Source organism: Corvus brachyrhynchos, unplaced genomic scaffold (genome assembly GCF_000691975.1).
Source record: "Corvus brachyrhynchos isolate BGI_N302 unplaced genomic scaffold, ASM69197v1 scaffold67, whole genome shotgun sequence".
In the NCBI taxonomy this organism is placed as follows: domain Eukaryota; kingdom Metazoa; phylum Chordata; class Aves; order Passeriformes; family Corvidae; genus Corvus; species Corvus brachyrhynchos.
Genome location: NW_008239114.1, coordinates 1,016,882 through 1,035,340, shown reverse-complemented (window position 1 = coordinate 1,035,340; position 18,459 = coordinate 1,016,882). Strand labels below are relative to the sequence as shown.

The 18,459-nt window shown below is 42.5% G+C and overlaps 1 protein-coding gene across 2 annotated transcripts in view; it reads right to left on the bottom strand.

The window, feature by feature from the left end:
• The window catches only part of KDM5B (lysine demethylase 5B), a 71,042-nt gene that overhangs the window by 26,091 nt on the left and 26,492 nt on the right, over positions 1–18,459 (bottom strand). For both annotated transcript variants that reach the window (XM_017739809.1, XM_017739810.1), the window contains exons 2-11: positions 18,187–18,264; positions 16,773–16,895; positions 15,734–15,904; positions 10,046–10,180; positions 6,804–6,897; positions 5,547–5,650; positions 3,994–4,152; positions 3,315–3,434; positions 2,704–2,862; positions 2,084–2,265 (exon numbers count right to left, since the gene is read on the bottom strand). In XM_017739809.1, the coding sequence (XP_017595298.1) occupies positions 2,084–2,265; positions 2,704–2,862; positions 3,315–3,434; positions 3,994–4,152; positions 5,547–5,650; positions 6,804–6,897; positions 10,046–10,180; positions 15,734–15,904; positions 16,773–16,895; positions 18,187–18,264 (1,325 nt within the window). The remainder of the gene's footprint in view (positions 1–2,083; positions 2,266–2,703; positions 2,863–3,314; positions 3,435–3,993; positions 4,153–5,546; positions 5,651–6,803; positions 6,898–10,045; positions 10,181–15,733; positions 15,905–16,772; positions 16,896–18,186; positions 18,265–18,459) is intronic.

Below are 18,459 nucleotides of genomic sequence, written 5' to 3'. Positions count from 1 at the left end.
AAAGAGTGCAGTGTGAATCCAGAAGCCTATTCCTCATCCCTAGGAGCTCATTCCTGTACTCACACAGTCCCTGGGTCAGGGGAAGAGGGCAGCCAGCAGGACTGACTATGGAGGGGCAGTCACACACAAGGTATCACAAGTTGTTGTTACAGAGTATTGAATGACTTTGCAGCCTTGAACCTGGCCATCATCCCTGGGACAACTCCGCAGCCTTGGACCTGGTCATCATCCCAGAACAACTCTAGGAATCCAGGAAGACCAGCCACAGATGCAGCTAAAAACCATCCTGTGTCTGGGCTGGGCTAGTCAAGAGTTCTGTTCCCTGACAGGTGCCAGCACCAAGGAATGGGTGACAGATACAAACTGTGCTAAACTTGGAGCAGGATATTGGAACTGGGGGTCTCTGGACCGCAGGGGAACAAGCAACAGACAGGTCTAATGCAGGTGTTGAGGTGCCAGCAGCCCGAGGGAGCAGCAGTGGAGGTCACAGGCCTTTCTGCTCTGCCTCCTGACTGCTCCACATCCCTGCCCGTAGAAACGCTAGGAGCAGTGATGGCCATTCTTCCTCTGTTCAGGACTGACATCTTATTTATTTCCAAGCATCTTTAGAAGCAAAGATTTGGGGTTTTTTTCCCTTTTACCATTTCTAGAACTAACACAGGACTCAGAGTTCTGTAGAAGGACTATGGTCTTCAACCTGGGAAAGCTCTGCTGCTGCAGCCTGGGTCACTTGGGATAAGCTGCTCACAACACTGCACCAGGACACAGGCTCCTCCAAGGCCCATGGGAACGCTGAAGATGGACACACCATCCCTAGGACTCTCCCAAGAACCAGTCCTGCCTTTTGGAGTCTTTTCAGAGTTTGGAGCACTGTCTCTGCAGAATCAGGTTATTCAGACTGCTCTGGCCAAGAACAGCTTCAACCTCAATTGCACATTGCTCTCCAATGCAGACTTAAACTTCTGCATTGAAGGGAAATAAGGAAGAATATCTGCAAGTGTAAAGACATCAAGGACTTTCCCACTGGAGGATAAATAAATGGAAAGCAAGTCAAGCAACTTTCACACGTGTCCAGATGTATCACGTGTGTGCACATGTACGCGTATGCACTGACACCTTTCTGCCCTTCTGCAGACAATACTGCAATTGGGGGCACACTATGGAGGACAGAAAGCCATTCTAAGAACAGGGAAACTCTCCTAGAGAAATGAAATCTGTACTGCAAGCTCCTCTCCCACCCACAGTTTTCAGTCTGACTGAAGACTCAGACAATGAGGAAAAAAAAAAAAAAAGCAGCAACACATGACAAGAAAGATCATTTTTACCATGTAATCCTGTCACTCCTTCACTCACCCTCAAACATTTGTTTTCATAACAGTAAGCACCATGAAAGCAAGTGAATTAAGTCACTGGCTCTTGGGCTGCACTGCAGCAGCTGCTGTTTCAAGGAGCAGCAACTGAACAAACAACCAAAAGGGACCCACTGAACAGCAGCTGAGATGTGGTTTTACCATTCTGCTTGAATACTCATATGAACTAGGGAAGAGAAAAAGCTTGACAGGTTTCAGGAAGAGTGACAACCATAATCCAGACTCCAGAAAAGATGTTGCAAGGTGAGAAGTTCAAGAAGCTCAGTCTATTTAAAATATCAAAGAGATGGCAAAGATCTGTCCTGATTACAGCTGACAAGTGTTGGCTTGATGAGAGGATTTATGACAGCATGATCCATCTAACAGACAAAACGTGCCGGAACTGAGTTGTTAGCTGAAGTTGGATGATTTTTAAAAGAAAACTCGCATGGTTTTTAGTTTACATTGAGTATAATAAAACATTTGATGGAGTATCTGCTGCATCTCTCATGGATTTTTTAAAACTGGGAATGGATGTCTCTTTCCAAAATATGACCTCTTGTCCAAAAGTAAATCAATGTAGGAATTACACTGTCAGATTTGACCCTGCTGCAACAGGACAGCAATGGTTACTTCGGCTGAGCTCTGTGAATCTGCTTTTAGTCCACTAATTAAGGGCAATAGGGAAGGAAAGGGAGAGTGTTTCCTAGACTGGGTTTATTCCTCAAACTCACCAATGCAGATAGTTAATGGAATAGCTCCAATGGTCTTCTATATGCCAACAAAATGAGGAAAAGCACATTCCTACGTACAGCCAGGGCAATTTCATCCCACAGATGTCCGCCGTGATGTGAGCAAGCACAGACTGCTCCATCACAGGCATGTTGTTTAAATTCCAGCCACTATCAAGGTATTCCTGAAAATTGAACAGAATGGTCACAGGTTTATACAACAGGAAGTGAAAAACCCAGGAAGATAAAAATGCTAAAGAGCAATAGAAGAAAAGCACTTTCCTCAACTGAGGAATATATGAAACAGGTTAATGACTCAAAGACTAAACCCCACATTGTCTTTGCCTGTTTCACAACCCTGCCCTGACCTGCTTTGTTAAAATAAGACCTTTATTTGATTTGGAAGTTATTTATTAACTACTAGAATAAACCTGTGGCTTTGAATGGCTGATCACAACAAGTTTTATTTATTCAAAACCCCAGTGTAGTTCTCTTCTTCAAATACTCTGCCAGATACACAAAACAAGCACTTTGTAACCCAATTCCATTACTGTGCTTTGAACCAAGGAGTTATTAAATGTAAAACTGCAATAAAAACGTTCACAGTGAACTCAAAGACCTACCTCTTCTTCTGGTCTAACTTTAAACTTCCCACCTCTAACTGGGAAGCCACTGCCAAACTCCTTTGAAGCAATGTCAGCTCCATATTCCACTGTCACATCCTCTTCAATGGTACTGACAAGTCTCCAGAATTCTTTTTCAACCAGCTCAGTGGGGACCATCTAGGTATGAGAAGAAAAGAGAGCATGTACTGAGGAATCAGTAGATAAGCATGTGCATCAAAGCTGTCCCAGGGAGGAATCTCCATTAGCTTGAAGCTTTTCCCCACTTTAAAATTGTTTCAACAAGAGAAAAACAACTGCAGCAGAGATGTAGTTCCAGGAGATGCTGCTGCCCTGTTCTCTCAGGAGTGGCTGACAGTCACAGTTCTCTTCCCTACAGACACCTCTTCTGAAGTGGGAAAAAACCAAATAAAAACACGAGCAGCTGGTGGAGCGAGAAACCATGACACCAGCAAGAACCAGGATTCACTGACATAAATGAGAACCTCTGACTTGGGATTTCATCCCATTCAAAACCAGAGTCCCTCCCTTCCTCCCTCCCCAGAGTTATCTATTTTAACTAACCACACAAAGTGAACTCTACACAACATCAGGATAAAGCAGGAACATACGTGTACTGGCATGTTAAAATAGTCTGACTTGAAGGCATCTGCCATTTCCCCGAACGTGCGGAGGGTGTAGTCCCGTGCTGCTTGTTCAAACCCAAAGGCTTCTTGAGGCTTGTTACACTCCTGCAAGTGAAAAGGCAATCATTTCTATAACATATTAACACAACACTGTGCTCACATTTACACAAATGGGCTCCTGTAACGGCTTCTGAGGGGTAAGAAGGCAGGACACCACTGAAATGAAAACACTGTCCCAAAGGGCAGAGTCAGAAGAAGAAACTCTACTTGATTCACCAAATTACAATTTTTATTTATAAATCTGCATAAACATTAATGAATTAATATGCTTAATTTCTCCTTACTCTAATAGAGCTAAGCAGGACAAGATCCATAAACCACTACACTGAAGACCCAGTGAAACTCCAATTTTAAGTACAGAGGAAAGGTGTCAGCTAAAATCCAGAATATTTTTCAAAGACACACCAATTTTTGGCTCAAAACAGTAAGTGTCAGCTTTGCAATATGAAGCATGCCCAGTCTTCATTTTAGCTTTACCTCTATCACCTTGTTTGCACAACCTTAAATAACAAAAAATTTTATTTTCTATTCCTGTGATCAGTTTAAAAGAAACCACGAAATACATATTAGCCTTAAACCTAACTGCAGTGATTTGTCAGATTACCTGAGCCAGACACTGGGGACACCTCCAGTCCCCTTTGGGAACATCATGGAGGGGTGGAATTAAACAGAAGGTGTGGTAACTGTCATCACAGCCATCACACAGCAGGAGTCGGTCCTCGTCGTTCCCGCTGCCACACAGGAGACACACATACAAATCCACCTGCAACACAAAATTCCACAGTGAGAATGGGAGCACTGAAGGTAACTCAGGGTGAAAGCAGTTTGGTAACTCTCATCTGGGACACTTCCCAAAGCTTATTTTTACCTTAGCTCTGCAATGGAAATGAGACAAACACACCCTGAATATTCTTTCAACAGTTTAAATACCTCCCTCTGTAATTTAAGAAAAGACCACAAGAGCTGCAAGCCCTTCCATGCATTTTTTTTCCTAAATGCCAGAAGACTTGACCAAGTGCCAGGATAGCTCACATCAGCAGCACTGTGGCCTTGGCAGGCATAACCCAACACCTGCTGGGGGCTCACAAACCCTTTTCCCACGTGCAGCCTCAGGTGTTTCATTCCCCTCCGAGACCAATTGCATTGGAAGACAGAAATCTGGAGAGAAAGGGGCTCCTGTTGCTGGGAGTGCTCCTTGTTTTCCCCAGAGAAGGCACCAGAGCAGAGCTTTGGGTAGGGGGGCAGCTCTTAATTCTGGTAGAGCAGCTCCTAAGCCCCAAGGAACAGGCACAGGCACTCCAACCTGGGATGGGCTCTCTGCTGCCTGTCCTACATCCAACTCTCACCAGCAATAGCCTGGAATGCTCTTCCCAAACACAGAACAGTCATGAGGACAGGCAGAACCTCTCGCCTTATGGTGTTAAAAAAAGCAGCAGCATCTCCTGCTCCTCCCCACAAGCTTGTTTCATTTGGGGGGTAAGGGTGTCAGGCTTCTGGTATTTGCACTCCTCCTTCTCAGGTACCAGCTACAGGTGTGGATTGAATGAGAACATGTTTGGCTTTAGGAGGGACCCAAGTCGTGGCATGGGCAGAAAGAGCCTCAGCATTATCTTCTCAAGAGTGAGACAACTATCACTGCCTTCAGGGGGTGGTTTTGGGGGATAGTTGGTGGCATGTGGAGAGCTGGAGCAGGAACAGGGCTGGTTTTGTAAGATGCATTTGAACAACAAAGCTTCCAATTTAGTGCTGAAATTGTGGAATTAGGGGCAGGTCTGTGGAAGTGCCATGTGCCACAGCCTGCACGGAGCTCCCCTGGGGTTAAGGAGCAGTGGAGAGGCATCAGGTCACACAAGAACCACTGCCACTGGACTATGCATTCAAAATGCTTATTTTGAGACTGTATCTTGGAGACAGAAAACAAGTTACTTTAGTTAATGAAACTTAACCCTCCTGTCATTTCTAGTCTGTAAAGCATGAAGCTTTGGCAGTGTTGACACTGCAGCAGGCACAAACATTGCTGTGCTTCAGCCCCGAGGCTCCAGGAAGAAGACAAGAGTCCTCCATGTGACGAAGTGACAGAAGGTTTTACTACACAGCCCAGAGAAACCCAGAAACGCCTGCAAAACATGCAGCTGCAGGAAGGCAGGGGGTACTCACAGCATTGGTGGGTTTTTTAGATCTGACTTTGGATTTGTCCTTCTCTGGCTCCCCAGAAAGTTCTTTCTTCTCAGGGAGTTTCACCACACTGCGCATTTCCTTCTCTGGGCAACAGAATAAAAAGAAAGAAAATATTACAAAATGTTTCAATGCTTAGTATTCCTTGTTATTGTTTATTTATTGCTTGTTAGACTGCATCCTACCAAGGTATTTGCTGAATTTTTATCCCCCCTACACTTGTTTCAGTCAGCATAAGGCAAGGCTTGAACTCCTGCAATGCCTCCAGAAGCCAGTGTTATCCAAAAATCCCAGCACACCACCACGAGCCAGCACTGGCTATCACAGCCCACAGTTTTTTACTATTTTATATGCCGTTTCAGTTAATTTTAATTAAATTATGAGCAGCTTCATAAGCTAAGGTTTTGTTTCCATGTGATGTTAAAAAATGTCGACAAAGAGCTTCTTCCTTCTGCTCTTGGGGGAGGGAGGTTAGTACTTAGAGACTCCTTGAAGAAAAAAGAATCAAATTCCAAATCACCATAATCTAAACAAATTATTGAAAAAAAGATTTTGAATGAACAAATGGGACTGACAGATTGCTCAGGTAATTTGAATTATTAAGTAGTTGTAAATTGCTCCTGTATTTATTTGGCTAAATTATTTATCAACAAGCTTATTCTTCCATCTGATGGCATTAAGTATTGTTTCTCAGTCTCAAATAATTACTTCTTAAGGAGAGAACAAACTCAGGACTGTTGATAACAGCAATTTAATCATATTATGGGGATTTTATCATTAAGCTCAAAACATACTATCTTTTGCTTTCATGAGTTTAATTTCCTGATTTCAAATCCAAATTCTTTCCTAAAAGTGTCTGATATCTGATACACTCTTAAAAGAGTTTCTTCTATTTAAAGCTCATGGACTGATGTTATCTAAAATACAAAACAAAAACATGGTTCCAATCTCATTTCCGATTGCTCCAGAAGAGACACCCAAGTTTGAAAAATTATAAGTTTTTTTCAACTGAAAATATCTTCTTCAAGAAAACTCAACTTACTTACAAGAAAAAAAACCCAAAAAATATTTCAAACCCATACAAGAACTTTTTACCACAAAACCCAATTTTAAAATTAACACAAAGTTGGATTCTTTTATAAAATACTTCCAATAGTTCCAACTGCTGATTTTAACTCTGGTTTTAAAACGTGTTTGTACAAACTAACAGAAGCTGCATTCACGCCGTGTTTCACTCACCACCATCACTCTTTGGAGGGGCACAGCCCATTCTGCGTCTCAGATTGTGGGTTCTGGCTTCTGGAGGGTCAGTCTCAGTTTTAACATTGGTTGCCTTTAAAAAGGAAAAAAAAACCATCATTAGCTCAGTAACAACCTTAGCTGGAGGACTCTGGTTTGCCACTTGTGTTTGGGGAGATGCTCACTGCCAGCTGCTTGCCCAAGCACAGAGCGATGAGTTTGGAATCTCGAGCTGGCCATGGGAAAGGCTGGCCATGGGAAAGGCTGGCCATGGGAGTCCTGACTAAACAGCTTCTAAGGTCCCTTCCAATGCAAACCATTTCATGATTCCCTGGTGTGAGATACAAACACCTCACTGAGGTACCACAAGGACTTGAGACTTGTATCCTGCCTTGTTCCAGGAAAAAGGCAGAGCCCAGGTGACAGTCAGAGAGAAACTCTGAGGACTTCAATTAAACTCAGAACCATTTGATACTTACAAACCACTACATCTAAACAGGCACCTGGAGTTCTGATATATTTGTCTTCAATTATTTACAAGCAGTTCAGAGAGAAATAACGCAGGGAACAACATAGAAGATTTGAAAGCAAATCCTACAAAATGTCCATGCCAATAATGATACCAGGATTTGGGTTTGCTTTCAGTGGGACCCATTAAGAAGCAAAGAAAAGGAACTCGGTGCTTTCACAGATTTTCTTGTACTCCTGAAGAGCAGAACATGCTCCAGTCTCCAAAGCAGGGACCTTTGTTGGTACATCGTGGAACTTTCAACACAGAATAATGCTCTTCCATTTAATTCTTACATTTCTTCCCTGAAGTTTTGAGATCATGGGAGAACAATTCTCAAATCCCTCAGTGTTACGAGAGGATTCTCCAACACTGTATTTTTTAAGGAAATGAGGTCATACAACAAGTCAGTCACTCTCAGCCACCCTCTGAAGCCCAAAAAATGGGATGTGTGGCCCAGGTCTAAGGCAGGACTGGATACAGCCCCAAGTACTCCACGGGGTGGGAACTGTTTATTCAGTCTGGGGGTTTTTGTAGGTGTTGGTTGTTTGATTTCGATTTTTACAGAGCTGACATGACTTCCTCATCACTTTTCATGTTCTCTTTGCCCAAATGTCTCCATCAGACCAGGCAGAGGTCCCATTGCTTAAGATAAGCACAAACAGAAGTTGTTCACTGTGTGCAGCAGTTCTGCCTCGGGGCCAGTGTGCACTGAGCCTCAAGTGCAGGGACAGAGCCTCAACTTCTGCACCTTCAGCTCCTCTGAGCTGTGCCTCTATTTTGTGCTTTAGCTGATACTGATCTTCCTAAGAGCAGCCCTTGGTTTGGCCTGAGCCTTTTATCACATCAAGTCATCTCACTTTCACCTCCCCAGCACTGTTGTGGTCTTTCACACTGAACTGTTCTACACCAAGCACCTAAAGCCTTTGCATTTCAAAACCAGCCTAGACAGTCACTGTCCTTTTCCTTTCTCATTATGAACATTTTCTCCTGACTGTTTACTCCCCAGGTGGGAAAGGGCAAGGTAAAACTGCATGTCTCACAACTGCAAACTAACGCTTATCCTACAGGCCACAAAAACTTACAGTACTTCCCTGTGGTTCACTTCTTTTAAATGTTTATGGTCAGCCTTTGAAAAGCAGGAAATATCAAACTGGCAAACATGAGAATGAATTTAAGATTCACAGTTTAAGACACAGACAAATCCTTTTATATCTCATTAGAACAAAAACTTGAGACATGAACCAAACGTTACTCTTTTGCAACCAGGTCAGTGCAAATGCCAACTGCTTGGAGCTTCAGTGTTGAATAAAATGGATTTAATAACCTTCTCTGACTGCACTGACATGGAACAGCAAAGTTCACATTAACAAATCCTAACTTTGGGAAATTATTGTCTTAAAACATTACAGCTTAAGCCAGCCAGTCCCTGTTGCTCAATTCAGCCTTAGCACCGTGTGTTCCAGTTATGTTCTTAATTAAGGATTTTCCTTCCACAAAAATGAGGTGTACAACATCAGTGATGCTTGGGGCAAGAGCTGAGAGGGCAGCCTTGCCTTTTGGCTAAGGATGAGCAGTTGGTTTCCCCCGAAATGACAAAAATGTGCCCTCTTTGTCAGTGCCATCTGACACCACTGCCAGAGAAACAGCCAGAATTTTAGTGTATATTTGTCCTGCTGTCAATTCTAAAGAGACCCGTGACAACAAGTATCCTTCAACCACAGGCAGACACTTCAAATGGAAAGTTTCAGCCCAAACTACTGAAGTTTGCTCAGAATTATAAAACCACTTGTAACCAGGTATTTGAGTGGAAAGGCTTTAGAAACCCTTAATTGCAACTCATTAACTAAGCATAATTACAGGCAGAATTTGCAACAGCTAAGCTGTACCATTCGTACTAATAAAGACCAAGACCAGAACAATGGGAGTTAATAAGAGTCTGAAACAAATTGTGACCTTCCTAACTCATGATGTCACCACTAATCAGACCCTCTCCTGGGAATATCCTCCCCTACTCTTCATCTGCTCAAACAAAAGAAATAGGAACTCTCTAGAGATATGATCATCAGACTGGAAAGGCTGGAGCCAAAGTATTACTGTTTTCCAGCAACAAAGGAGACACGGGATCTCCTAAAATATGTCTTCACAGAAGATACTGAGATATAACCAACACATTTCATGCTTATCCAAACAAATATTGTTTCTTAAGGACATGTAAGATTGTACAAAACCACACTGACTTGATGGTATACATTTCTTCCTTATATTGCATGAGTAAATTAACACAAATTGATAGAATGTGAAAAATTAAATACAACAGCGCTAATGTTAAAACCAAAATCTTCCCCGCTCTAACACCTGGCTTCAACTCATGAGAGACGAACAGAAACCTTCCAGCACATTTAGAGAATAAGTGCTGCTCACTGACTGAGGAACAACAGATCAAAGCTGCTTCATTTCCAGAAGCTGTCACCTGTCTTTTCATCTAAGAGCCCCACAGTATCCACAATCATGCTGAAAGCATAACCCTACTGTCCACACTCACGAACAGCTTCCACAGCAGAGCCTCCCAGAACTCCGAACCTCAGTAACACACTTGGTAAAGCATCAGACAATACTTACCCACTATTTATGCACTTATGAATGTTTAGGTACCCCTGCCAAAGTGAAGCAGCTGTGCCTGTGCACACACACACACGCAGCGCTGTGCTCAGGGTGCCCTCAGCACGCTCACCTCGGGCGTCAGGCGCTTGGCGCGGCGGGCGGGCGGGCAGCTCTCGGACGGCGGCCCCGACTGCCGCTGGGGGATATCGTGGGGCTTGTACTCCTTGTCCTTCGTGTCACTGCTCAGATCTGGCTTCTGCAAACACTAAAGAGACAATTTGATTACTTCATTTCTACCTCCACTTGCAATACAAACCTGAACAATTTCCTGGCTCATGGAAAGAACATAGACAGGGCCCTAATAATTCCTGTGCTGAGTTAATAAACAGCACGTATGACAATGGTAACATTACCTACCTGAACAAAGCACAAAATCACTTTTTCCTATCACTTTAATGACTACAATGGCCATAATAATGGATCTTAAATAAAGCTGAAGTCATCCTTTAAGTGTTAATGAGCACCAAACATTTCTCTGTGTGGAATACCAAGCCTAACTATTCTGGCAGATGGGGCCTTTGCAGACTGGGTCACCAGCACTCTGGAACTGCTGAAGTGTCCTAACGTTGAGTGGCTGTGATGCCAACATACAGAGCAATATAAAAGTAAATTACAACCTATCAAACATCCCTGTCCTAACTGAAATACAGCTCTGTAATACGGACACTGCAGGAGCTCCCTTCTTTCCATGTTTTGGAGAGGACAACTGCTGCATGAATTAAGGGCAGAAGGGAAAAGATGCAAGAACAGTTTTAGTTCTTTCAAGCTGCTGAATGAACACATTTAATTGCTGAAAACTGTGCATACCTCTGGCAAGAAACAGAATAATTAATGACAATTCCCCATTTGTCAAGCCACACAACACCCAGTAACAGCAGACAAAATGTAACAGTTTTTAATGAGTACACAACAAATCCTACAGAAAGAAAAAATCTCATGTTGCCAGGAAGTAATTCATGAAATTGCTGGATCCACATTTCCCCAGTTCTGTTACTCTGTTCCCATCACAAGCATTTACTCAGCAAGAGAGAGCAGTAAAGGACAGAGAGAACCACTGCAGTGGTGTGAGGATGATGCTGCTCTATAGACAGCACAGCAAACATACTTTTAGAAATAAATGACAGCCAGAAGGGGGGAGGGAAAAGGAGCAGAAAGTGTTATTTTTGAAGAGAAGTCTATGCAGAGAGAATGGTGTATTTAACAAAAAAGCAGTATCAGTCAAGGGCAGCAGGGTGTCATTAACCACCGCCCACAGACAGTCCACGACACTGATCAAAGAAACCTCCAGAACTGCTGTTTGCTTTCAGACTACCTTCAGTCCTAGACTTTGTAAACTCTAGATTTATACTCTGAAAGCAAATGGCTGACTTAATTTCAGCATTAAATACACAGTACCACTCAACTTTGCAGCTCATGCACACAAGCAGCGAGTCCTGGCTGATGCTCAAAGGTTGGGTCTGGAGCCCCAGAGCTGCAGCTGCCTCTTCACGAGAGCCTGGTCCCTTAAAGCTCCCACTGGAACAAGAATCACAGGATGGCAGAAGGGTTTGGATTGGAAGGGAGCTTAAAAATCACCTTGTTCTAAGCCCCTGCCATGGGCAGGGACACCTTCCACTACACGAGGTTGAGACCCATCCAACCTGGCCCTAAATCCTTCCATGGATGAGGCACCTACCAAAGCTGAAAGAAGATGATGTGACATCAACATCAGGGAAAGAAAGCAAAAAATAACAATTTCTCAGAACAGAAAATGGACAAGCAGAAAGAGCAAATGAACAGGAAAAGATTGAAAATGAGAGAACAGAAAAGAACTTCTATAAAATCTGGGTCCTTGAATCATTTCCTCATGTGAAACCCAACTTATCCGAAAAAAAAAAAGAGTTTCTACTGCTTCTGATAACAGAGGACATATGAACCTTGAAAACAAAGCTCTGGAAGGCAAACAGCTTTTCCAAAACAGAAGTGTAAGAAAACCTTGAAAACCAACAGATTGTGTCTTACTTCAGTGCAGTGCCCAGACAAACAAAGAAAAAACCAGAAAAAAACCCAAACAAACCCACCAAAACACAAACAAAAAACCCCACAAAAAATCCCCACGAAACAAACCAAAAAACCAAACCAAACCAAAAAAAAACAAACCAAAGAAACCCCAACAACAAGAAAACCAAACCCCAAAAAACCAACTGAAACCCCCCCCACCCCCAAAACCCCCAAACAAAAAACCCAAAAAAACTCCCACCAAACCCCACAAAAAAAGGAGCACTCACTGTTCCTTGAAAAACATCAGAAGACATTTCTTAAATAATGATGTTTCACCAACTATTTAAGCACAAACATTTCCCAGTGCCTCTGTAACCCGAGGCAAAGGCAGTGGTATGGAATGGCTGTTAATTCACAATTTCAGCTGTACCAAGAGAACACCTAGAACTGTTCTAAGGATGAGAATTCCTCTGTACTCCCTCTACTCCTGCACAGACCTGATCAACTGTCTTGAACCAAGAGCACAGCTGCCATCTCTCTTCCCAACCAGGCTTTGGGGAGGTTGAGCTATTATCAACCATTCACCAGGAGCTCATCCCACACACTGTGATCATGATCTCGTTATATTCCAAGAAGATGGTTGCACACATGATCCTTGAACCCTCAGTGGTGGCAGAGAGCAAGTTAAAACCCATCAGCTGAGGCCACAAAGGAGTAGAGCTCCTTTAGCAGACAAAGGACAGAGCAGGGATGGCCACACGGCTTTCAGGATGTCAAAAGATGGGGGGCGGAGGAAGGGATACAATTCATTTCCTCCAGGTTTAGATGTTTATTAGTAGTAATTAAATTAGTAGTAATTTACACAAAAGCCTATCAGTCAAGCCTGATACTTGCAGAACACAACTGGTTTACCCCTACTACATGTCCATGGGGTTATAAAAACCACCGAACTCCAGAGGTGCTCATTTTTCTCCAGGAACAATGAAGGGTGCCAGAGAACTGTCTTACACTGAAACATCTTTATCAGAGGCACACACATCTAAATCTTTGGAAATAAGGCCACTAAAGCCTTAGTTTGGAAAAGAAACCAGATCCACAATTACTGAGTCAGCTGGATTCACTGACAAACAGAAGTAAAACCACCTCGAGCCGCCCAAAATGTAGCTGCACTTTAACTCATGGAACATCTGGGCAATGCAGTACAGAAGATGCACTGACACAAGATTCTGGATACCTCAGTTCATGCAGGGGACACTTTTCCCTCTGGGCATATAGTGTGACTCTCTGGGACGCCACGCAGTTACCACAGCTGGGAAGGAGAGGTACAGGGGTAAGAACCAGTACCAACAGGTTCACTGCAACTACTCCAGGCCTACACCACTACAAACACCCCAGGCCTGTCTAGTCCAATTTCAAGACAAGAAGAAAATAAATACCCCCTGTGGAGAGCCGCTTTGGGTATTAGAAACTGGCTGGTTTAAGGAATTTTTGCTGTTGGACTGAACATGAGCTTTAATAAAAACATGCTTTCCCCTCTATTCCCCTCTGAACAGCTCCAGAGAGTTTCACTATTTCAGCATGTAGACAGAAATAGCTCCAGCTGGACTATCTGTCAAAATAACTCCTGAAGCCAGTTTAATATGTATTGAAGCCACACAAACAGTTAATGCTATACACAGATCTAGATGAGATTAAAGTTATGGCACAGTCATTAGTCATTATTAGTGGAAACGACATAATTTCATATTTTTGGCCTTTGCAGGAAAAAAGGCAACAAATATTTCAAGTATTACCAAATAAAGAAAAAAAAATCAAAAGACTCAGTGAACACAAGCACTAATCTTGTCTGGATGATCATCAGAGCTGTGTGAAGAGCTTCTCTCAACAGGCTATTGAAGGAGGAAGCACATCTCCAACTGACAGCTGTCACACTGAACAGCTACAGCTTCTCCAAAGAACAGCTCAGGTTCTTAGATTCCCAGGAAAACACTGAACAGACACACAGTAACGGACACCTACACCAGAAGCATCTGGGTAAGCACCACTTAATAAGAACATGTGAAAGGAAGCCAAAAAGAATCTCATTTGAGATGATACTCAGAAAACATACTGCAAAACAAACTCACTTGAAAGATAACACTGTCAGGGGGGAAAAAAAAATCAAATTAGAGTGAAAAGTGAGCTAAATCCAACATATTTCTGTGAATTCTGTCAGGTCATTCAAAAATCTGTGTCTACCACATACAGGAGGGGAGTATTTTAACTGCCTGAGGAGGGGAGGAGCTAAAAAAAATCAGTTAACCTTACGTGTATCACTTGTCTAGAACTGCTTCCACATCACTTTGAACAGATGTCACGTGGCCATTGCAAGACAGAGCTTAAAAAGTCATTTAAAAAGAATGTCCTCATCTAAGGAGGTTTTCCCTCTTCTGAAAGGGTTTAATACTGAGCAAACCATGAAGTGAGTATTAACTGCGTGACAGACGCTCTTGTGAAATTTCCATTTCCAGGATACTATGGTACCACGTTCACTGTTTCACAACTTTTAATTAGATCTTTCCCTGTGCAATGGTACCTCAAAAATATGGCAGCGAAGACAGGTGTAACAAACACACAAGCTCAATAAAAACCCCAAAGAGAAATCACAATTTTCAGACCTAATACAAATGCCAAGTTTTCAATTAAATGCCTTTAGAAAGTGGTGCTGCTTTCCATTACTTAACAGGAATGTTTGAAGGAAGCCAAAATATTTTTGATCTAGCAGTTTCCTTAGCATGAAGATTTTTATCTTCAACTCAATTTTGTTCTTATCCTGTTTGCAAAAGACCCCCTTTTCTGAAGGGCCAGCAGAATTTAGCTGTTCTTCACTGAGAAGTGATTGTCACTGCCTAAATAAAAAGTCTAATTCTAACCTCTCTGGACTTACATCAAATCCCTCCCTCATTTTAGTAGCTTTGTGTAAAGGCCTGTGTTGATTTCTGTACACGGAGATATGCCTGTAACAGGATTAGGGCATTTATTGCTTAAAAAAGGTCAGCACTCCTGTCTTTGAAAGATCATCACGGAAAGAGCATTTCAAAGAAATAAAAATGGATGTTGACAACTGCAACCAATTTTGGATTTCCAAATAAATGACTGCTGCTCTAAAAGAACAGACCTATTCCTCATTAGAGATTATATGGCCTCCACTCTCAATCAACCCTGAATTTTGGTTTAATGGCCAAATCAAAGATTGATGACTAGGAAGGATGAAGAGTTATGCTTGGAAAAAATCCCAAGTCACACTGTTAACATCACTACAGCAGCCAGGAAGCTTTCTGCAACCTGTCCCCCTTAGTGAACGTGCCACAACACTGCCATGGCTTGGCACAGTCCCTCAGTCACTCTAGGCATGTGACACAGAACCACAGCACTTGTTGTGGCAGAGAGATGGACCTGGAATGTTCCATGAATATAGAAGTACTTGGCATTACAGAAATCATTGCAGGAAGTCTAAATGTCCCTTATCACAAGGCTTCTGTAAACTGGAGAGAGAAAATACCAACAGATACTGTTCAAAGCAGGAGTCAGAGGTCACCTGGAGGACTAATGCTAAAAACTTCACCTCTAATGAAAAGTTTGCCCATGGCTTTCCGAACTGCTGAACACAGCATCTGGTCAGTCACCTGAATGACACCAAGCACGGAATGCAGCTTCACAAACACTCCAGAAATTAAAAGAACCCTCATAGACTGGCTGCTACCTTAAGTGAACTGCAGGTGGTTTCAGCACAGCTTACCAAGAGACTCGCTCCTGACTGGAACAGGTTGTAGGGGTAGAGAATTCGCTCGTAATGCGCACGGATGTGCGAGCCCACAGCTTTGCCAGGAGCAAAGCCCATCCTCGTGGCTATTTTGGTCCATTTTCTCTCCTTGCAAACTACATCAAATCCTCCTTGTTCTGCAACTAGCTAAAAAGTGAAAATAAAATAGTCACATATTTAATGGCAAAATTATCACGTTCAAGGAAAAAGGCAGGACAACATCCCAACTGACATTTTAACCACAAAAAATACAGATTTAAAAAAAACCCCACAACACTGAAGTTGTTTTAAGGCAATAACTGGAACATATAAAACATAACCTATTCAGGAATTCCAAACTTGTTGGATTACTTTACAAATAAATCAGCACCTCTGTTCCATGTGCAAACAGTCGCTCAGCCTACTCTGAGAACTTATTTGGCTGCAATTTGTCACTTTGTATCCCAACACAACTTTCTAGCACAGGACACTCAGTTCTTTTCACCGGAAGAAGTGCTACAAAATAAGCTCAAAAATTCCCAATAAAAACTGCCCTAAACATAAAGAAAAGAGAAAGAACATATCCTTGGGGTCAGAGAATCCCATCTCTTACTATCAGTATACATGAAATTCTCCACAAGTTTAACAAGTTTCGTCCTAAAAGTAATTGGATTTTTTTTCTTCCGTATTTCTAATGGAAAATTTTTTTCTCTCACTTTTGTCATTGTTCAGGAACTTTCTCCAGTTAAGCCTAAGCTTATTCTTGACCAGTATACCCAAGTTCAATTTTAAAGAAGAGCTGTAAATTTAAGGTGATCTAGGCTCACAGGAAAACTTCCATGATAATGTATTACTTACTTTTCCTGATAACGTATTCTTACTCTTACTGTCCCATTAGCTATGTTAGCTTAAACAAAGGAATACTTTTTCCAGCTTAGATATACCCCAAAACCTCCCCTGACCAGCTGTGATACCATCCCAGGAATTGAAGTAACATAGCAGCTTTTCAGGACAAGTTTTTCCATAATGGTCTTACTCTGTTAAGCTGAAATAAATCCAAGATCTTCCTCTCCACATGTGGAATTTTCAGTGTGCATCCCTGAAGCTCCCAAAACTTTGCAATCTGGTCCAGAAAATTCAGCTTTACACGAGTTTGGGCCTGAAATCAACCAACCAAACAAGTGAACTGCATGCTAAAAGCAGATGTAGGTTTTGTACCCCAACATTTACAGCACTGCAGACTCAGCTGCCTGCCCAGCTTTGCCCTCTGCAGGAGTCATTTTGCATTTTCCCCCTCTCATCATGTGGAGAAAAATAAATTCCATGCAGATACCATTGGTGGTATCTGCATGTTTCCTTGAGTCACCTTTTGTTACCTTTTACTGCACTCAGAAAAGTACTTTCTGAGAACAGCCAAAAGGTAAGTTATTACTGCTAAAGACTCCCTAAACCAGCTGCATTGTCCAGATTTGCTGCATTATTACATTAATTACTGCAATAGTTTATTACAATTTGGTTTATTTGCAATAAACCAAAAATAAATCAATATTAAAAAAAAAATTAAAGGGTTTTTTTTTCTGTTACTCCTTCTCACTCCCAACTGTGTTTGTTTCACTTTTAAGCACACAAATGGGTCAGGGCAGGGAAAGCCTGGCTGGTTGCACAGCAATTACCACAGTAAGATCACTGCACTGCTGCTATGTAAGAGCAGTAACTTAAATTTCGACACATTTTATTTTCAGCACGTTTTCTGTTCTTAAGGTAAAAACTGGCCATGTCTGTACAGATTAGCTTGTCTGCAAACTCCAGGGAGCTCTGAACAGCCTGTGGTCACACAAATCCCCCTCTTAGCATTCTAAGCCAGCATCTGAGCCCTTCCCCAGCACTTCTCATGACCACGTCAGGACTTCAGAAACCAAGAATCAGGAGAATAATTAGGCACAGAGTCACCATCATCCCAAATGGTACCAGCACTGAGCCAACCAGAAGTCCTCACACTCCCCTTTAGTGTCAATTCACTGAAGCAGTGAATGAAAGTGCTTGTGAACAGCAAATTTCCACAAACTGAATCCAGATTTTGCAATTGTTTCTTCCAAAAGGCTGGCTATTTTTAAAGCACTCCAAGTGTTTCATCTCTTTTCCTTTTGAAAGACACTGTATGAGTGCAAAACACAGACACAGATCTATGGCCCTGGACAGTTTAACTACTTAGAAGCACCTGTGTAGAAAAGGCCTAAATTAAGTTCCTTTTTTAATGAGCATTAACATTATTTTTATGCCTGGAATGTTTCTAACTAGGTTCTGAAACAGATGGATTTCCGTGCTAATTAGAAATTGCTGTTCGAGGTCCAGAGTGCTGTCAGCTCATGGCCAACTGTGGCAAACATCACCTCCCAAAAACACACTGACACATTTTGGGAGCAGAAGTAATGTTTAGCTTTCCAGTTTACCTCCAGTTCATTGAGCCTCTGGATCCTCGGTGTGAAGTGAAGTTTGTCGACATCGCACGCGAACGGAGGCTGCCAGTCCTGGAAAACAGAAGGGTTCCATCAAAAGATCAGGAAAAGGAAGGAAATTTCTGCAGTAGTCAAAAGCCAGGTGAGCCTGAAGCATGAAGAGCCCCCACGGCCTCCAGAGCCTCCTCAGCCCCACCAGCACATGGAACTTGGCGTGGTGGGGGCTCAGCAGCTGCACTCTGACCCGTCAGGGAGCCAGGGCTGTGC